Below are 17774 nucleotides of genomic sequence, written 5' to 3' on the forward strand. Positions count from 1 at the left end.
AATTTTTGCAGCAGGTATTGTCTCAGAAATTGTTGCTGACTTTTTGTATACACTAAGAATGTTCATGTTCTGCCAGTCTCAGTATGAGAACTAAAAAAGCAATGTCACAATGCTGGTGACAAACTTTGTCATGAGATCTCTGTTAGCAGCCTACTGGCTATGCTTTCTCTTGCTTCACTTGTCAGAGGTTGTTTGTATATAAATGAGGGTGACCTGTGAAGGTGAAGTCAAGACAGGGATTCCCTCAAGGCTACTAATGGTATGGGTCAACAAAGAGTGTTTGTACATAATCCAGCAAAGCCCAAAAATCTGTTGGGAGAGCAGACTTCTGCAGTTCTGTTATTTGAGAGCAGACTATCAAAATCTTTTACGTAGGGAAGATGTTTTACAATAAAAAAAGAGAAAAGAACAGGGGAAGTCCTTGACAAGGTGGTAATTTCAGGCTTACTAATGGCAGTATGAAAAAACAAAGTGAAGATGTGACCAGCTGGAGAGCTGATCTAAAAACTACTTGGGTACTTGTCACGGAAGACAAGCAGTACTGGTGCACACATTACAATGCTTACTGTGTGTGAAGATAAGTCGGTCATGGAGCATGATCAGTCTCTAATTTTGGCACTGGGGCAGCTGTAAACTTCATTATCTCCAAGCACAGTGGTTTGGTGAAGTGAGACAGTCTGCTCTGAAGCCAGCTGCCAGGGACAGATATCCCCATGGTTCTGTCTTTGGGTATGCAAAACTGAAAGTTTTCCGCTGCCATTTCCGCAGTGAACTCCTTTGTCTTGGGATCATTCTGAAGCAGCTACAGTGAACTTTGTTAAGCAGCATTGCACAGTCAGTTTTGATCAGAAGAGATCAAAAATTTCATGCTGTATTGGTCTTTAAAGGGCAAAACCCCCTGGTTTTGTATTAATTTTCACAATCTCATCAAAAAAGAGCCCTGTCTAAGGACATTCTATCCTGCCATGCTGAAATATGAATGTGTCCTGGGGATATGCTCACATCTACAGAACTGAGTCTTGTAGACACATAGTGACAGCTTAACAGATAGCATGTGCTCATTATATATTCTGTATCACAGAAATACTTCTTGATTTAATATCTTGTGTGAAGCTCACCAAATACATTAAACCACATTCATTTTGAAATAACTTCTCTGAATTATCATTCCCTGAAATATTGGTGTGACTTTTCATTTGATTAGGCAAGGACAAACTCTGAAGCTACATCTCCTGGAAGGCACAAGCAGGTTAGCAGTTAGATGTTGTATATTCTCTTTGAAACCAAGAGAGTGATTTCTCCCTTCAGTTTTAACTGCAGTTGCTATGGTGATTGAGCTCTTAGACATTGTGAACTGATGTCACTTCACCAGCAAAGACTGCAGGGGGAGGAAGAATTAGACTTGATTGCTGGCTTTGTTGCTTTGTGACTGAACTTTGATTTGTCAAGCATTTATCAGAGGCTTCTTCAATAATATTTAAATGATACTGAAATTGTGTGGCTTGCAAACTTTGCTTGCAGAATGAAACAGTAGATAAGTTCTATTCTACTTAAGCTTAGCAGAGTATCCAGGGCAGGTCCTTATGCCAGACAAATATCTGGCCAGTTAGGTTGGATCTATAGGTGCAAGGTTGAAGGAACAGAATTTAACATCTTATCTTAACAGTCAAAAGTGCTTATTTTAAATTTGCTGACAAGGCGGATGATGTAATGAGATAGGAAGATTAGATAGTTCATAAGTTGTGTGAGCAGAAAAGGCATCATGAAATTGTATATCCATTGGGAAGTTAATTAGGGATGCATCAGTAGATGTCATAGCCTGGAGAGGGGTGTGATTAAAGCAACTGTTAATAAGTGTCTGTGCATGGATGATCAGAATAAAATTGCATAAACCAGCCATGTCCACAGCATATCATGTTCACCAGGAATGTGCTGCTGGCACTGTGTCTGTCTTGTAGGTCTGACACATGTCCATGTGTTTGGCCTGGTGTTTATTTCCTGCACTGGCATGTTGCACTAATACAGCAAGCATTTCTAGATGCCCTGGAGTCTGGTCAAAAATAGTGTTTCAAATGAACCTGAAGATGCTTGGGAAATTTGCAGCTTTTCACATTTACTGGCACAGTTCTAATCTGTAAAGGTTAGGAAAATAGCACAGCATGTGTGAGGACTGACTTTGTCACTGTGTGAGCTTGCAGAGGGTCATGGCTCAAACTAGCTAGAGTCTTGAAGCATGTAGCAGTTCTATTTTTATATATAGTTTCCTTAATCTAAGCCTGAGTTTTGTTTACTGATGCATCATTCATTTATAATAAATGAAATTTTACAAAAAGCAACCTGTTAAATGCTGCATTGTAACAGGAAAAAGTCTGTAAGTTGGTAACAGAATACTAGTGTGCAGTGAGTAAGATAGCTATAAGGAGATAATATATCTGGACGGTGATGTGTTGTTAATATGAACATTTTCTTAAAAATTATTAGCTTATTTAAAATCAGCTTCGCTTCGTTTTCATCCAAAATATGCAGGTTTTTTTTTTTCCACTTGTGGCAAGAGCATAACTTTAAAGTAACATCCAAGACTGGAAATAATCTGGAAGCCTATATCTGTTATAGAGATAAATCTTCACAATTTGAAAAAGATTTCTGTGCATAATCTCAGATGTCTCTGGCCACAATAATGGTACTGTTAAAATAAAACCTGTGGGAGTGTGCATGAGTGATAGAAAGTAAGAACTAAGACTCTTGACTATCTTCTGATAATCTTCAATATTACCACAGTCTCTCACAATTTCAGGGATAATGATTTAAAGGAAGATGTGGAAAACCTTTAAATTCTGAATTCAGAGGAAAGCTAGGTGTTCATCTACTATGTTCCATTCTCCTAGACAAACCCATTTAATGTGTTTCCCTCAGATGACCACCATTTATTTTTTCTGAGGCTTACCCCTTATTAGGTCATAATTGCCCACTTACCTTTGTCATACACTGGCATGTGGATTACCAGTACAGTTTTTGAGGCAGTTAGCTTATCTCATCATCAACATTTGAATTTATTTGTTCATCCAGCTTTGGGTACCTACATTAGCTGGTAAATTTAGTAGGCTGATCTTTCTCTAAGTTACTTACATAAGCAATAGAAAGAGGAGAATAATGCAGCACACAGCTACAGAGCACCTAAATTGGGCTCTTCCTCTAAACTGTCCTCCAGAAAAGCCTCTCTTTTCTTGAAATGAGCAATTTGTAGATCAAAGAACAATGCCACCTTAAATTAATAATCATTCAACAATAAAATACTGTTTTGTTGTTTTATACTCCTTCATTTGTTTAGAAGCAAATAAAGGCATCAGCACTCCCTAGCCCATCAAGTACTATTTTTGGCAGTTTTGGAGATGAAATATTTAATAAACTTAACATTTTAGGGATCACTTGCAGTGTTTGTGCATATCTGTTCTGTTTTCAAATTGTAATTGTTAATCTCTGTTAAGACTACATGTAAAGGGCAAAATCAGGATGCTTTAGAAATTTTAAGAAATCTTTTTTTTTTTTGCTTCAGTGACTTTAGGATCAGAGTCAACATGAAAGTAGAGTCAGGTGGAACATGTTCCAGAAAATCGCTGCTAAACAATACCATGTAAATAGAATTGTTCTTTTCCAATCATTAAGTCTAATTAAATTTGAAAAGAACTGAATTTGGATTCTCATGGTAAATGATGTTATTCTGCTAGTTATTAGCTTAAATTATATTGCCATACACGACTCTCGCTGCAAACAAAATAATCCCTATTAATTTCATATTTTTTACTAACTTGGAGTAATATTACTGAAGAGTGTAATGGTGTGTTAAGGACACCTTTTTGATATTCCCCTGATGCAGATGATTCTGGTTTTGCTGTCATTTCCTTTAATACGGAATATAGCCCAGAGGAGATTGCTTTTAGTTTTGTCTTTTGGCCCTGATCTTGCAGTCTGCTGGAATGTATAAGGACTGTATATCCTAAAATGTGCTCCATGCACTTTCCTTCTTGCTGTCAGAGACATGCCCACCCTTTCAGCACTGTTTAGTCATCACTAAACAGTCAGCACTATTTGCTGTTGTTATAGACCTTGCAAACAGCTTTGATCAAAATAAGGATTCAAGGGTTCTGTGGGATTCCAAGTTCACACAGGTTCATTTCAGGGGAAGGGACCACCCTATTTCTGGCAAGAAAAAAAAGCAAGCACAACCTCAGCCTTGACCCCTTATTTCAGGATTTGCATTTCATTCAGGCTTTAATAAATTGTATTTGGGTGATCTTCAACATGTTGCTCTTGCAGAGAGCAGCTGTGGCTAAGCAAAGGCGTAATTATTCACCTGTAATTACAAAGACTATGAAATAAGAAATTCTTATTAGAATACGGTATTTTTCACGTTGTGAATATAATTCTTGAATTTATCTTTCTCCTTTAAATACATTCCTGTCTCCATAGTAGCACTCCAGTTACTAATGAGTAGCAGAGATTTCAGTTTTTCCTTTTTTCTTCATTTCTCTAGGTTATTCAACAGAGAAATGAGGAGTGTGACCACATTCAATTTTTAATTGAAGAAAAAGAATCTAAAGAAGAGGACTACTATGAGGACCTTGACAGATTTGAAGAAAATGGTACCCAAGAGTCTCGCATCAGTCCCTACACTTTCTGCAAGGCATTTCCTTTCCACATCATATTTGACAGAGATCTGGTGGTCACACAATGTGGCAATGCTATATACAGAGTCCTTCCACAGGTGAGATGGCTCTTATGCATGGATAGCCATAGAAAATTCATATTGATAGATGCTTCACAGGTTAATTATAAAGATGAATAAAACAGATTTAGGATTCTCTGTCTTAAGAGCGTTCCAATGTAAGTGTATAATATTTACTAAATTGTGCTTCTATTGTTAGGAAAATAACTTGAAAATAACCTAATTCTACAACAGCTTTGTTCCTTATGGTCATGTCTATATGCAGTAAGAGAATAATTCAAAAACCTTGTGATTCAATGGAGAGATGCATAAAGTATATATTCTCTTCTATTCAGTATTGTCATCTAAGATAATGGAATATAATTGCTCTGTGTATATTTTTATTATAAAGCATAACAGTTGGGGTTTTTTTCTTTTTTGTTTTTTAATATTCTAGCTGCAGCCAGGAAATTGCAGTCTGCTGTCAGTTTTCTCCTTGGTCCGGCCTCATATTGATATTAGCTTCCATGGGATCCTCTCCCATATCAATACAGTCTTTGTACTGAGGACTAAGGTAACTAGAGAATATTTTCCAGTTTTTCTTTAAGGAAGTGTGTTTTGGAGAGATAAGAAGTGCAGAAAGCTCAGAAGTCTTCAGAGAAAATTCTCTGTAGTATGCTCAGACCTTTTTGAGTCTTGAGCCAAGCGAGAGTCACAGGTTTGAATTTGTGAGTAGCTGTTAAGCAGAATGTTTTATAGGAATGATGAAGTAAACGCACTGATGCTTTCTCTGCAAGGGGCCAGTCTAGTTTATGGTGTTGTTTCAAAGCAAATGTAGAGATGTAATTACATTTATCTTACTTTATAAGTGTGGGAGACAAATATGGAATATGTTCTTGCTTGGGCTCATATATTCATACAAAAGTCTGTGTCCTGTTGTCTAAAGAGGGCAGGAGACAAGGCAGGTGATACATACAGATTCAGTGTGTAGAGTAACACCTACTACATCAAGGAGCCTGTTTATTTAAAGAAAACTGTACCTGAGAGAAACCAGATGATTTCTTAGAGATGGTCCCAGGCACAGATAGAACTTCACGGAACGGGCAATACTATTATCAAAACTATTGTTAAGGAGCAAGGTGGAAGAAAACAAGAAGTTATAAACATGAATGTAAAGAAAGATACCATGCTTTGTGTCTTCAAGGTAGGAAATTCAAAGGTAGTATTAAAATACAGCCAGTGCATGGTGTTCAAATGAGAAATTAATCAGGGTTTAATGTAAGCTGTACGTCTATTCCAAATATCCTGACTGCCTTTGTAGTGAATGCACTTATATACTAGGCCTGGTGCATAACACACCATTGCCCTCACACAGTGGTGGCTTTTCATCACCAGGAGGGGCTGTTGGATGTGGAAAAGTTGGAGTGTGAAGATGAACTGACTGGCACAGAAATCAGCTGCTTACGCCTGAAAGGGCAAATGATCTACTTGCCTGAAGCAGACAGCATTCTCTTTCTTTGTTCACCAAGGTACTTCAAACCTAGGGAGTTCTATAATATTGATTTTCATTTTACAGTTACTAATTTTAAGAACACTTATGAGAGTAGTACTACAGAGACTAATTGGTTTGAATATTGATTTAATTGGTTTTGATGTGTTTATACTAAAAGAGATAGGAGCACTTAAACATTGGAACTTGACTGAGTATTAAACACTCAATATAAATATTGTCTTGCTCTGGCCCAGTTTGTACAAGTGGTTATTCCTCATATTCCATTTTTTTAGCAAGTTTTATCTTTTGTTTTTTACTCAGAGAGGGCTAAGAAATGTGACAATGATTTGGTGTGTTTATACTAAAAGAGATAGGAGCATTTAAACATTGGAACTTGACTGAGTATTAAACACTCAATATAAATATTGTCTTGCTCTGGCCCAGTTTGTACAAGTGGTTATTCCTCATATTCCATTTTTTTTAGCAAGTTTTATCTTTTGTTTTTTACTCAGAGAGGGCTAAAAAATGTGACAATGATTTCTATGTGGATTTATGTATTTTTGCAGTAGTTTTAGTGTAATAGATTGGTGATGAGGAAGTGGTCGGAATGGAGGATGGAATAGAAAGATTCTTTACATAATTTCACTTTGTGTGCTGAAGCACATACATTTGATATATTCATGGAACTCTTTGTGAGAATTCTGTATTTAAACACAAGAATCAAGAGCTGTGGGTTAAAATGAATGATCACAAATTAGGTGTTTCCTAGAAGGGATATGTTGTACAGCTCATCAGAAGTTCAGAAGCTTCATCTGTCTACTGTTATTCAGAAGACTGCTGTTTATTTGAGTTTTAAGTGCTCCTTTGGCAAGTTTAATTTTACCCATATTATTGTATATTTCTCTGCTTTGCAGTGTGATGAACTTGGATGATTTAACCAGGAGAGGATTATATCTGAGTGATATTCCATTGCATGATGCTACCCGTGATCTGGTTCTTCTGGGAGAGCAGTTCCGAGAGGAATATAAACTGACCCAGGAGCTTGAGATCCTCACTGACAGACTGCAGCACACACTGCGTGCTCTGGAAGATGAAAAGAAAAAGACAGACACGTAAGATCCAAATCCCAATTTTGGGCTGAAACACTCAAAGCAATATATTATTTATAGCTACCTTCTTTAAAGAATAACAGAATCTTGTAAGGAATATCAGAGATAATCAGGACTGGTAATTTTGGAGTCGAGAAAGAACATTTAATAGGGTATTTCTTTATTTAGATTGTCAAATGTCACCCACAGTCTAGGCCATTGTATGCCTAGATGTTTTGATGGCTCCCTGCCTGACAAGAAAAGTTACAAAAAATGAGCTGACAATTCATTTTCACTTGTGAATTACCTAAAATTTTGGAAACTAATATGCAGTTACTGTAGCGAAGGTGAATTTGATGAATGCCCAAGTGCTGTTATTTGACAGAGTTCAGTAAACCAACTTTTGTCTTTCTGGCACAGGATAATAGAACAGAAAAGCATATCTTACAAACCTTGAAAACAGTTTCTGTAAAGCTGAAACTTTGCAATAGCTTAATGCTATGAATTTGATGTAATAGTTACTTGTAGAAATGGATTGGGGTTTATCTAGATAAAAGTACATAAAAATAACACATAACAGTAAGTGTGCATTGGGCCCCAAATCCAGTACTACAGATAACTATAAAGTCAAATTCAAATGTCATTAGTCTATGGCATTTCAGGTCAACAGTGACTGGCAAATTGAACAAAAGCTTGTGTGAAAAGTAGCATGGAGTTCATGACTGACTCTTATTTATAAAACACAGTCCCATCTCTGTATTAATTCTATTGACAGATAAGTTTTTTCTGTAATGGAGTAATGGAAATTTCTTTAAAAATACTTGAAAGGGATGGACAGGAGAACCAGAGAAAATAAAGCCTAAGAAGTATTTTTTCTCTTCATTCCTGTTGGCTTACTTTATAAAGTCATTTTATCTTCAGGAATTCTAGCCTTCATGGCAGCTGCTGGAACAGATAGTGTCAGTTACTGTGTGATGTGCCAAAAGTATTCACTAATTATAACTCAAGTAGTGAACTTGCCAAAAATGCAACTAATGAGGGTTTGTGCAGGAAGCTGTGTACAAGATGATGTTCAAGATTTGTGAAACAGTCAGAGGTCTTCAGGAGGGAAATGGACTTCAAGATAGGAGTTAGAAAGTTGAAGGAAGACACATGAGAATAGGGTGGATTTCTGTGTGTGATTGGATTTTATTTGCATAATTTATAATATGAACAAGTGTTAATACATCATATAGACTATTAATTAAAAAAAGGCACTCTAGACCCTGAAAGCAGCATGCTCAACAGAGAGGAAGCATCTAGAAATGCATGAATTGATCAAAGATGGAAAACTGTTTGATCTCTTCATGGTCTTTTTTGCAGTTTTTATGGTTCTGTGAGCAAAACCGTATTATATGAGCTGAGGATGTGGCAGAAAGAAGTAAAAATGATCCAAGACACTATTAACAAATCATGTCAGAAGAATTAATAATACATGTCTCATTTTGTTGATAATTTAGATGTATTAATGTGTTTGAAATGGTATGCTGGTGTAGATCAATTCCTGTTTTCCAGATATTCTTCAGTAAACACCTTTTCTATTGCTTTTTGATGGTGGGAGTACTTCCTACCTGTGGGGGGTAGGAAGTTAATATATGAAGAGTGCTGCTGTAAACACCTTCCTCCAGATTGTCTGTTTTGCTTTTGCCTTTCTTTCCTTACCTGTGTAGGCTGCTGTACTCTGTTCTGCCACCATCAGTGGCAAATGAGCTGAGACACAAGCGTCCTGTTCCAGCCAAGCGCTACGACAATGTCACCATTCTTTTCAGTGGCATTGTGGGATTCAATGCCTTTTGCAGCAAACATGCCTCTGGAGAGGGAGCCATGAAAATTGTCAATCTTTTAAATGATCTTTACACAAGATTTGATATTCTGACTGATTCACGAAGGAATCCATTTGTTTATAAGGTAAGCATAAGATTTTTAAAGTTATCTAATTTGTTACTTTTCTATAATTTACTGTGGTGTCATTCTTTTCCAAAAAAACCCAAAAAACTTATGTTCTCAGTCTGAACTGCTGAACTGTGTTACCTGATATTAGATAGCTACAGAAGAGTATGTTGGTTACCTCTGAATGTTTGAAGGAACATAAAATGCTAAGTTCTCATCTCTTATGCTTTAAGTTTTTCAATTCTATTTCTGGGTCTCCTAGTTGTAAATTATATAACTTACTATTCAGTTACTCAATGTGAATTTCATTCCTTCATACACTTCAGGAGTGAGGTGCAATTGCAAATGTGGCTGGTAGCAGGAAGGTACAGAGATAGATACATATGCATCCCATGTATGTTTATATCTTTGAAGTTCTTTATATCTTGTGTGTTTATATCTATGAAGTTCATTCCTAGGCTTTGCTAGAACTGAATTTTGTGTCCTGTACCATGTGAATTAAGGGAGTGAGTCAGAACAAACATAGAGCTCAGTTTCATTCAGAAGACACCAGAAGAAAGACTCAGGTTTACACAATCACAGTCCTTGTAAGTGCTACATTGTGGGTTTACAATAAATTGTCTTCAATAACAAGCAGAGATGACAGTAATTAGGGTGATTTGAATGAAAGGGAAAGGGAACTCTTTAAAGGAGAAGCAGTGTTGAAGAATTACATCAATTCTAGTTCTGTAAAAACCATAATAATGAAGTAATTGAAAAATATCTATCTTGATAGGTGGAAACAGTTGGGGACAAATATATGACAGTGAGTGGTCTGCCAGAGCCTTGCATGCATCATGCACGATCTATCTGCCACCTGGCTTTGGATATGATGGAAATAGCAGGCCAGGTTCAAGTAGATGGTGAGCCTGTACAGGTTAGTAAATGTGGGCTTGAATGAAAACCCATTCTTTGACAGCATGATAATGTTTTGAAATAAGATAATGCTCTAGCCCCAGTCCATGCAAGGGATGGGCCTTGTTATTGTTAGATTTTGAGACTGATGTATACAAATAATATGAGAAGTCACATGTAGCTGTGATATGTGCAGTTTCCAGACCTTAAAATGCTTATTGTGCTTTAAAAGGTAAAGGACTCTAGGTCCACATAATTTATGGCTGTTTCTGATAATTTCAGTATAATAAATGAATTCCTATTGTGCATCAAGTATAATCTGTTAACTCTTCTTCAACTCAAGAAGCAGAAAAATAGTATTCCCTCCCTGATATTTTTGATCATGGCTCAGATCCTCATGTCAGAATGAGACATTATTGCATTAAAAAGAGAATTACAGTTCCACAGACATGTACAACAATGATTACTGACACCAGTGTATATTAGTGGAATTTCACTCATTGTGGGAATTTCTGGAGATGTTGTAGCACTGATACAGAACTGGGCAAGCAGCAGTGACTGTTCTCATGAGGAGGCTGTGAGCAGAAAATGATTAACAAGTGCAATGCATATTTCTGTTTACATCAGTGTTGCTACTCTATCACCTGGCTTAGAGCTGTGTACTTCACTTTATCATGGAGAAAAGCAGTGAGAAGGTTTGATTTGGGGCTTTACAGTAACTGTAATGTGCTACAAGAATGAGCTTCTCCAAAACTCTGTCCTATCTCTTGACCTTCTGAATACAAAATACCATGATTTTTCCTTTGAGAAACATCTCTTTTCTTGAGCTCTGCCATCCTTTTCTGCACCTTCTGAGCACTCATTAAACACAGACCTGCAGAGGATGCCTCTCTGCCCACCTCTTTTTTTATTTTCACAGTACATAATAATGGCAGGGTGCATGCTGGAAAATTACAGAGTTTGATTATTCATGTGGAGGGCAGAGGCATGACACTGTACCAAAGTGAAAAACCAACGAAGTCACAAAACCCGCAAAATGCAAGGCTTTGAAGAAGCAGGAGTAGCACTTTGGAAAAATAAACTCTAGTAGATATAAGTGGCATGTTGCCTGTGTTTTGTCAGAGGCATCAGATTAGTTACATTACTTTTGGATATTCAAACTTATTTTTTTTTCTCTCTAAAGATAACCATAGGAATCCATACTGGTGAGGTAGTCACAGGTGTCATAGGTCAAAGGATGCCACGGTACTGTCTCTTTGGAAATACAGTCAATCTTACAAGCAGAACAGAAACTACTGGAGAAAAGGGAAAGATCAATGTATCTGAATATACTTACAGGTGAGTGATGTGTTATTTTTATTGGTATTGGCATCTTAAAATATATCACTTTGTCAGCATACCATAGAGGTTTTTTTGCAGTTTAAAGTGACAGTCCTCCTGCAACCATTACATGAGTTCTCATGAAACTGTGTGACAAACTGCCTTGTGATACAGTTATTGGTCTGCACATATAGTAATGATGTAGAGATAGATTTGAATCTTTTGATAGTCTGCTCACGTACATGTAGCATGTTTAATATCTTACATAGTGTGTGGCATGCATGCAAAGTCCATTCATTTACCTGTTTTCTCTTTCAATTTTAGGTGTCTTATGACACCAGAAAATTCAGATCCTCAGTTCAACCTGGAGTATAGAGGTCCAGTTTCTATGAAGGGCAAAAAAGAGCCAATGCAGGTTTGGTTTTTGTCCAGAAAAAGTACAGAGACAGAGGTATGAGTAACTAGAGTGTAATTTTGTTTTTTTCCAAACATAAACATTAAAAATTTTATTTAAACCATGGAGATCCATTTACATTTGCAAAACTAAATGTTCCATAGAAAAAAATGGAAGAGTTTTGTGCAACACTCTTTCATTAACACATTTATTATCTTGACAGTACTTGAAAATCCTTGATTATTTTTCTCTGCAGTTTGTGCAGTCCCTGAAAGAGTACTTCTGATTTCAAAAAGTCCTTGAGGGAATGCCAAGTGTTTAAATATTTATATCTCCCTCTTACAGATTTCTACACTGTACTAGATTTTGCAATATAATGTCAGTTTCTGTTTAGCTGACATGTCTGGTTATCAGCACTTCAAAATTTGCCATTTGCTTTCTTGCAGTGAGTGAAAAAATGTGCTTTCAAATATTTAGGCAGCAGTCAAGCAGCTATTTGCAAGCAGGTTCACACGTGATGTGTATGGTGGTCTCTCAACCCCAGATGGCACCTGCTTGTTCAGAGACTGGTGCATGGCAGAGGTCCTGCTTTAGAGATACACAGGGTGAAAACTACTTCTTGTAAATGACACATCAGCCTAAGGTGTATTCTCAAAATGAGGTGGGGTAAAGCTCTTCAAGCACTGAGGGACCTTTAAGCTTATGCCTCAGTTTCAGAATTCCAGGCATGTATTATCCAGAATTTCAGTAAAAGCCAATGAGATCTAGACTCAAAGTGTGCCACAAACTTAGACAATGAGGTTACAGTATGCCAGATGATTTGCCATAGCTGAGCAGGCACATAAGTTCCATCCAACATGTCAACAAGAAAAAAAAAAAAAAAAGATAAAAGTAATTTACACACATTGAATTTTGCCCCTAAGCAATATAAAAAGAATGAGTTTTCTGCTATGTATTTAATCTTAAAAACACCCTTGACTAAAATAATGAAAGTCATCAGTATATGTCTGAATGCTCATGTATTTCTGAAAGTGTAATTTAGGGTGTTAAACTGTTTAGGCGTTTTAGGAGATCTAATCCAGATTTATTACCACTGGTACCCAAGTATATGAACTTTAACTTTTTAGTGGTAACCCCCAGTATTAACCCTCTGTACTTTAGCTCTGCATTTTAATTCTGTATTTGAATATATATTGCTTACAATTATATTCTGGGTGCCACTTTTGAGAATACTTTTCTATTCTTATTCTGCAGTAAGATAACTATAACTTCACATAGCTACCATTATTTCAAATCTATTGTTGTATTTAAAATACATTTTAATTAAACACCTTTCACTTTTTTTCTGCCTTATAAATGTCCTATCATTTGTTTCAAGACACATTATAATTTTAAATGTAAATTTCAGAGAGGTACTGAGTCAGATGGGTATTTTCCTTGTTTCAGCCTAACACATGTTTAGTATGAATATAAGGTTCAGGTAGTTTAAGACTTTCAGAGATATTGTACAACAGCTGGTTTTGTTAATCTTCACAGCAGTCCTGAGAGACACTTGCTGATACTATTATTCAGTGATTGAGCTTTGTAGAGGGAGACATGGGGGCAGGAATAAACCTGACTGAGAAATATTGTGAGCCTGGTTTTCAGGAGCATTTAAAACTCACAGTTCAAGCACACTGAAAAAGCCTTTCTAATTTTGTTAGTTTTTGTTAATTCTGAAATTCAGATATCGATGTAATTCCTAGAGACAGAAGGACTTTACCCAAGACAGGTCTCTCTTCTAAATTGTAATAAGTTGGGGAGCATAGGAGAATAGAAAAATACACTGATGTGATGATGTGAACTGATAATCATTTTGTCAGAAGTGATTTTGAAAAGTGAAAGGATATGGTCTTCTAACCTTTTTTATTCTTTTCCACTGCCTGCACAATTTCATCTGTCCATATACAAAAAATGCACAGAATTTTATTCCTTTAAGATTTTCTGAACTATTTCTTCTGTGAATGTACTCTTCATGTTTTTTTCTGGCACTTTATAGGTTGTGCATAATTGTTTTAATCCAAAAGCAGAAATCAGATAACCAAATTTTAATGTTTGATCACTTTAAAGTAATCACTTTGCTTTATGCACACATGTAGTCTTGTTTTTCTTTCCAGAATTTTTTTCAGAATGCTAATGTATTATTTTGTGCAGTGCCATTTATTGTTAAGTACAGGGGGACTGTACATGACGATAAAAAAGGGCATATTTAAATATATTCAGAAGCTATATGGTAAACTTCCTGAAAGGTTACTGCAGAATATTGCTAGAAGTAGCATGTAGAAGTAAGCACGAAAATATTTCTTAAATCATCCTGAAGACACTTCTGCTAATTATGCTTTTACTGTATTTTCTATCTCCAATAACTTCAATCTAGGATCAGTGCACATTAGTGATCTATTTTTGTTTTCATTATATCCATTGGAGAGTTACTAGCTCAGCATTTGCAAATCTATCAGCATATTTTACTCTGAAGACCAGTAATAAGGACATGGTGAGGAAAAAGGGCAAAATATTTACAGATGCCATAAGACATGTGAAACCAAGGCTAAAAATATGCTGTTTCTGTACTAGGCCAGTAGAAAATGATAGGGCTGAAGCAGCTCAGCATGCCTCAAACTTGATTCCTGGGTTGACATCTCTGGTATCAGTCCCCATGAGCAGCAGTTACTTCTGAGAAAGACCTAATTTGCAAGAATAAGTGTTGGTTTGGAGTGCTGCTCCTTCACCTTTTTTCTCTGGTATCTGTTCCATGATACCAGTACAGCAATAAGTAGAATTGCATCAGAAATGCACGTAGAACAAAACAACTGTGACCGATTATTCACTTTGCATCTGCTTGTTTGCATAAAATTAATTATTACTGTCTTCATTATTTTAATGGAGGTTCAGCTGAAGTTTCTCTCTTAAGAAACAGATTTATTGTAAAAAATAAATCTTGCCAAGAGCCTCAGATGTATGACTGCAATTTTACTCCCTCTCCAGCTTTTAATATCTTTCTCTTCTGCCCTGTTCCCACATTACTGGTGGGACCAAATTGAAATATCTCAGGCAGACCTGGTAGTTCACCAGGGCATGTAGGAATTATTTCCTTCCTACATATAATACATATGAAAGAAATACATGCACTATCTATACTTTCTGGGGTTTTTTTTAGTTTTTACTATTTACTGATACTGGTTGCAAGTTGTAAAATGTATTTTGTCACTGCATTAACCCACCATGTTGTTGCTTCAAAGAAAATTCCTTACTTCTCAAATTCTGCTTGCATGCTCTCAAGGAAACAAAGCAAGATGCTTTCTGAGCTGAGGGAAGAGGAAGAGGACGCTGAATAGGGTGCAATACTGTCTCCAAATAGGGTGCCAGGCAGTAAGGTTATGTTATGGATGTTCTTTCACATTGTATCTCCCACTGCCATGTGCAATACCATTGTCTTTTGCCCTACTCCTGAGGTCATACTTACCATTTTTCTCCATGATTGCTTGCTAATTTTTTGTCCTTATTATTTGATACTGTTATATCTCTGCTATGAGCATGTATTTCAAGCTTTCCTTTTTTTGATATGCATTTTTGCATGTCAGTTGTGTGACCATTCCTACCACCAGATAATATTGAATGAAACCATGTAGTATGCACGCCACAACTAACCACTTCAATCTGATGCTTCACATCTTCATCTTCATCTCTGAAGTACTGTGGTTATGTGAATTGATGACATTTCTTGAAAGATAGGTATTTCAGTTGATAGGCAGAACAATGAACCTAGGGAACTATATTTAAAAAAAAAAACTAAAGCAGTATTATGGAAATTATTGCATATATGGTATCACATTTAGTTCTGCTATTACCATGCTTCTCATTCATTTTGTGAATAACACTTGATGCTCTGTAAATTCCTGGTTAAGAAAAAGGTTTCTCACTTGTTATCATCCTGTATTTTCCCTTTGTGGACACTGTAAACATCTGTATTGGAAGGGGGGCAGCTGTTTTTCTGATACTGCCATTTGAAGCATGTGCCAATGTACTTCTGCTGAAATGCTGTTCACTTGCAATGTATTTCTCATTGACTCATGTGAACTAAATTAAATTGTCATGTTAATAATAGATTGCTGGACAGTTTTAGACCACTCGTAGTGCATTGATTCTCATCTGATATAGCCCCTGGAGTTGGAAGGCATGCTGCTAGGACATGGTTGATACAGTTGCCTTTTGATTTGGTCTCTCTAGTTTCAGAAATGATCTTATTTTATTCCTTGAGAGGACCTGGTAATATTCTGGGCATCATGACATAATTAAGGGATGTGAAGCTTGGAAAGGGACATAGTGTGTTTCATCAGCAGATACAGTTAGTAAAAGTGGACAAGTTTTCAGATGCATAGACCTTCCATAACTTTAATATATTGTGCATTTTTATGTGAATAGTATCTGTTCTTATCTGATTGATCATTTCTGAATATTTGCATTATAAAATAGAATAGTGCAATTACTTTGTCTATAAAAATTGTCTATATCAAGTATATCTTATTAGCACAGAATATATATGTATAAATGTTTCATGTTAATGTGCAAAAGAAATTGCAATAAATTATTTTTTCCACGGACTTCCAGAAATCTTGTGATTTTCTTTTGGTAGAAAACTTTATTTCATTGTTTGATACTAAAAAAGTATTTTCTCCATTAAATAATTTGCATTTCATATTTAAATAAATTGTTGAGGCATTGTTCCAATGTTTGTAAATGTCCAAGTGTCTCATATTCAGGTTAATGAATCACATCCTCAAATTAAAGTAGTGTTCAAAATGTTGAGGTTAGTGCTTCAAAAATAGTAGATGAGGTGACAAAAATGCATAAAACCTTCCTTTGAAACCCTTGGGCAATGTTTAACAATCAAACATTATTAGCTGTGCGCTTTGAGCAGGATATGCATTAGCAACCCAAGCTTTAGCAATGGGAAGTGAAGAGAGGAAACCTCATATTTTCTTCCTCATTGTCTCACTGCCAGACACATTACACATCCCAAGACATCATCAGAGGTTTCCCTCTCTCAGATAGGTACACAGCAGCAATTTGGATTGATCAAGTTGTTCAACCTTACAAAAACTTTATGGTTACTTCAGAAGACATGGAATTTGTGACAGCTGTGGTTGTGTATTGATATAATTCCTGTGCAAATGGTTCTAAAGAAACTGAAGTTCTGTATCACACTTCAAGTTGATGGAAGATGGCATGCCAGAAGACTTAAGTAATGCTCTGGGTTTATATTGTGTCTTCTTAATAATTTCAAAATATTAAAGCTCCCATTAAGCTACTTTGTAATGTAACCAGTTCCTTAAGGCATAGAATAATAGCTCATATTGTGTTCATGTAAGAGCTTTTTATCTCAGTACAATTTAGGCACTTAACCACTTCTGTTACTAAAACTGGTCTTCACTTAAATGCTGCATTCAACTACTAAATTTATGGTTTGGTTAAATATTACTCTCAGCTAACAGTTAAACACTTCTGCAGGTATTTAGTTCTTTTATGTGTGTTCTACTGCCTCTTTTATTTAACTGTAATGATTTGCTTTTTCAATAGAAGCTCTCTAGCTGAAACATGAGGCAGAGTAATCATCAAAGTCTGTTTCAAAGATCTTTATAAATGGATGTATTTTATTCTGGTATTTTTTGTTTAAAAAAGAAAAACTGGAACAAGGAGAGAAAAAAGGGAAGATCAGCCATGAAATTGCAAATTATGGAATGCTTAGTTGTTTGGAATCACCAGGATCACATGCATTCCTTTGAAATCACACAGGCAAGGGAAATTGATTTTTGGTGGTGTTTGTGCTTTGGCTGTGCAGGGGACTCTGTGACTGTGCTGCTGTCTTAACGTGGGCACTGCAGTTGGCTTTCAAACTGCTGGGCCAGTCCTTGGTAG

General features: G+C 36.2%; 1 protein-coding gene across 3 annotated transcripts in view; it reads left to right on the forward strand.

The window, feature by feature from the left end:
* Positions 1–16453, forward strand: part of GUCY1B1 (guanylate cyclase 1 soluble subunit beta 1) — a 42349-nt gene extending 25896 nt beyond the window's left edge. For all 3 annotated transcript variants that reach the window (XM_041479871.1, XM_041479872.1, XM_041479870.1), the window contains 9 exons: positions 4532–4762; positions 5160–5276; positions 6098–6231; positions 7109–7306; positions 8992–9229; positions 9987–10127; positions 11289–11443; positions 11750–11876; positions 15139–16453. In XM_041479871.1, coding sequence (XP_041335805.1) covers positions 4532–4762; positions 5160–5276; positions 6098–6231; positions 7109–7306; positions 8992–9229; positions 9987–10127; positions 11289–11443; positions 11750–11876; positions 15139–15162 — 1365 coding nt within the window. In that variant the 3' untranslated portion in view covers positions 15163–16453. The remainder of the gene's footprint in view (positions 1–4531; positions 4763–5159; positions 5277–6097; positions 6232–7108; positions 7307–8991; positions 9230–9986; positions 10128–11288; positions 11444–11749; positions 11877–15138) is intronic.
* The last annotated feature ends 1321 nt before the right edge of the window (positions 16454–17774 follow it).

This window comes from Pyrgilauda ruficollis, unplaced genomic scaffold, assembly GCF_017590135.1.
Source record: "Pyrgilauda ruficollis isolate IOZ18807 unplaced genomic scaffold, ASM1759013v1 scaffold5, whole genome shotgun sequence".
NCBI lineage: Eukaryota > Metazoa > Chordata > Aves > Passeriformes > Passeridae > Pyrgilauda > Pyrgilauda ruficollis.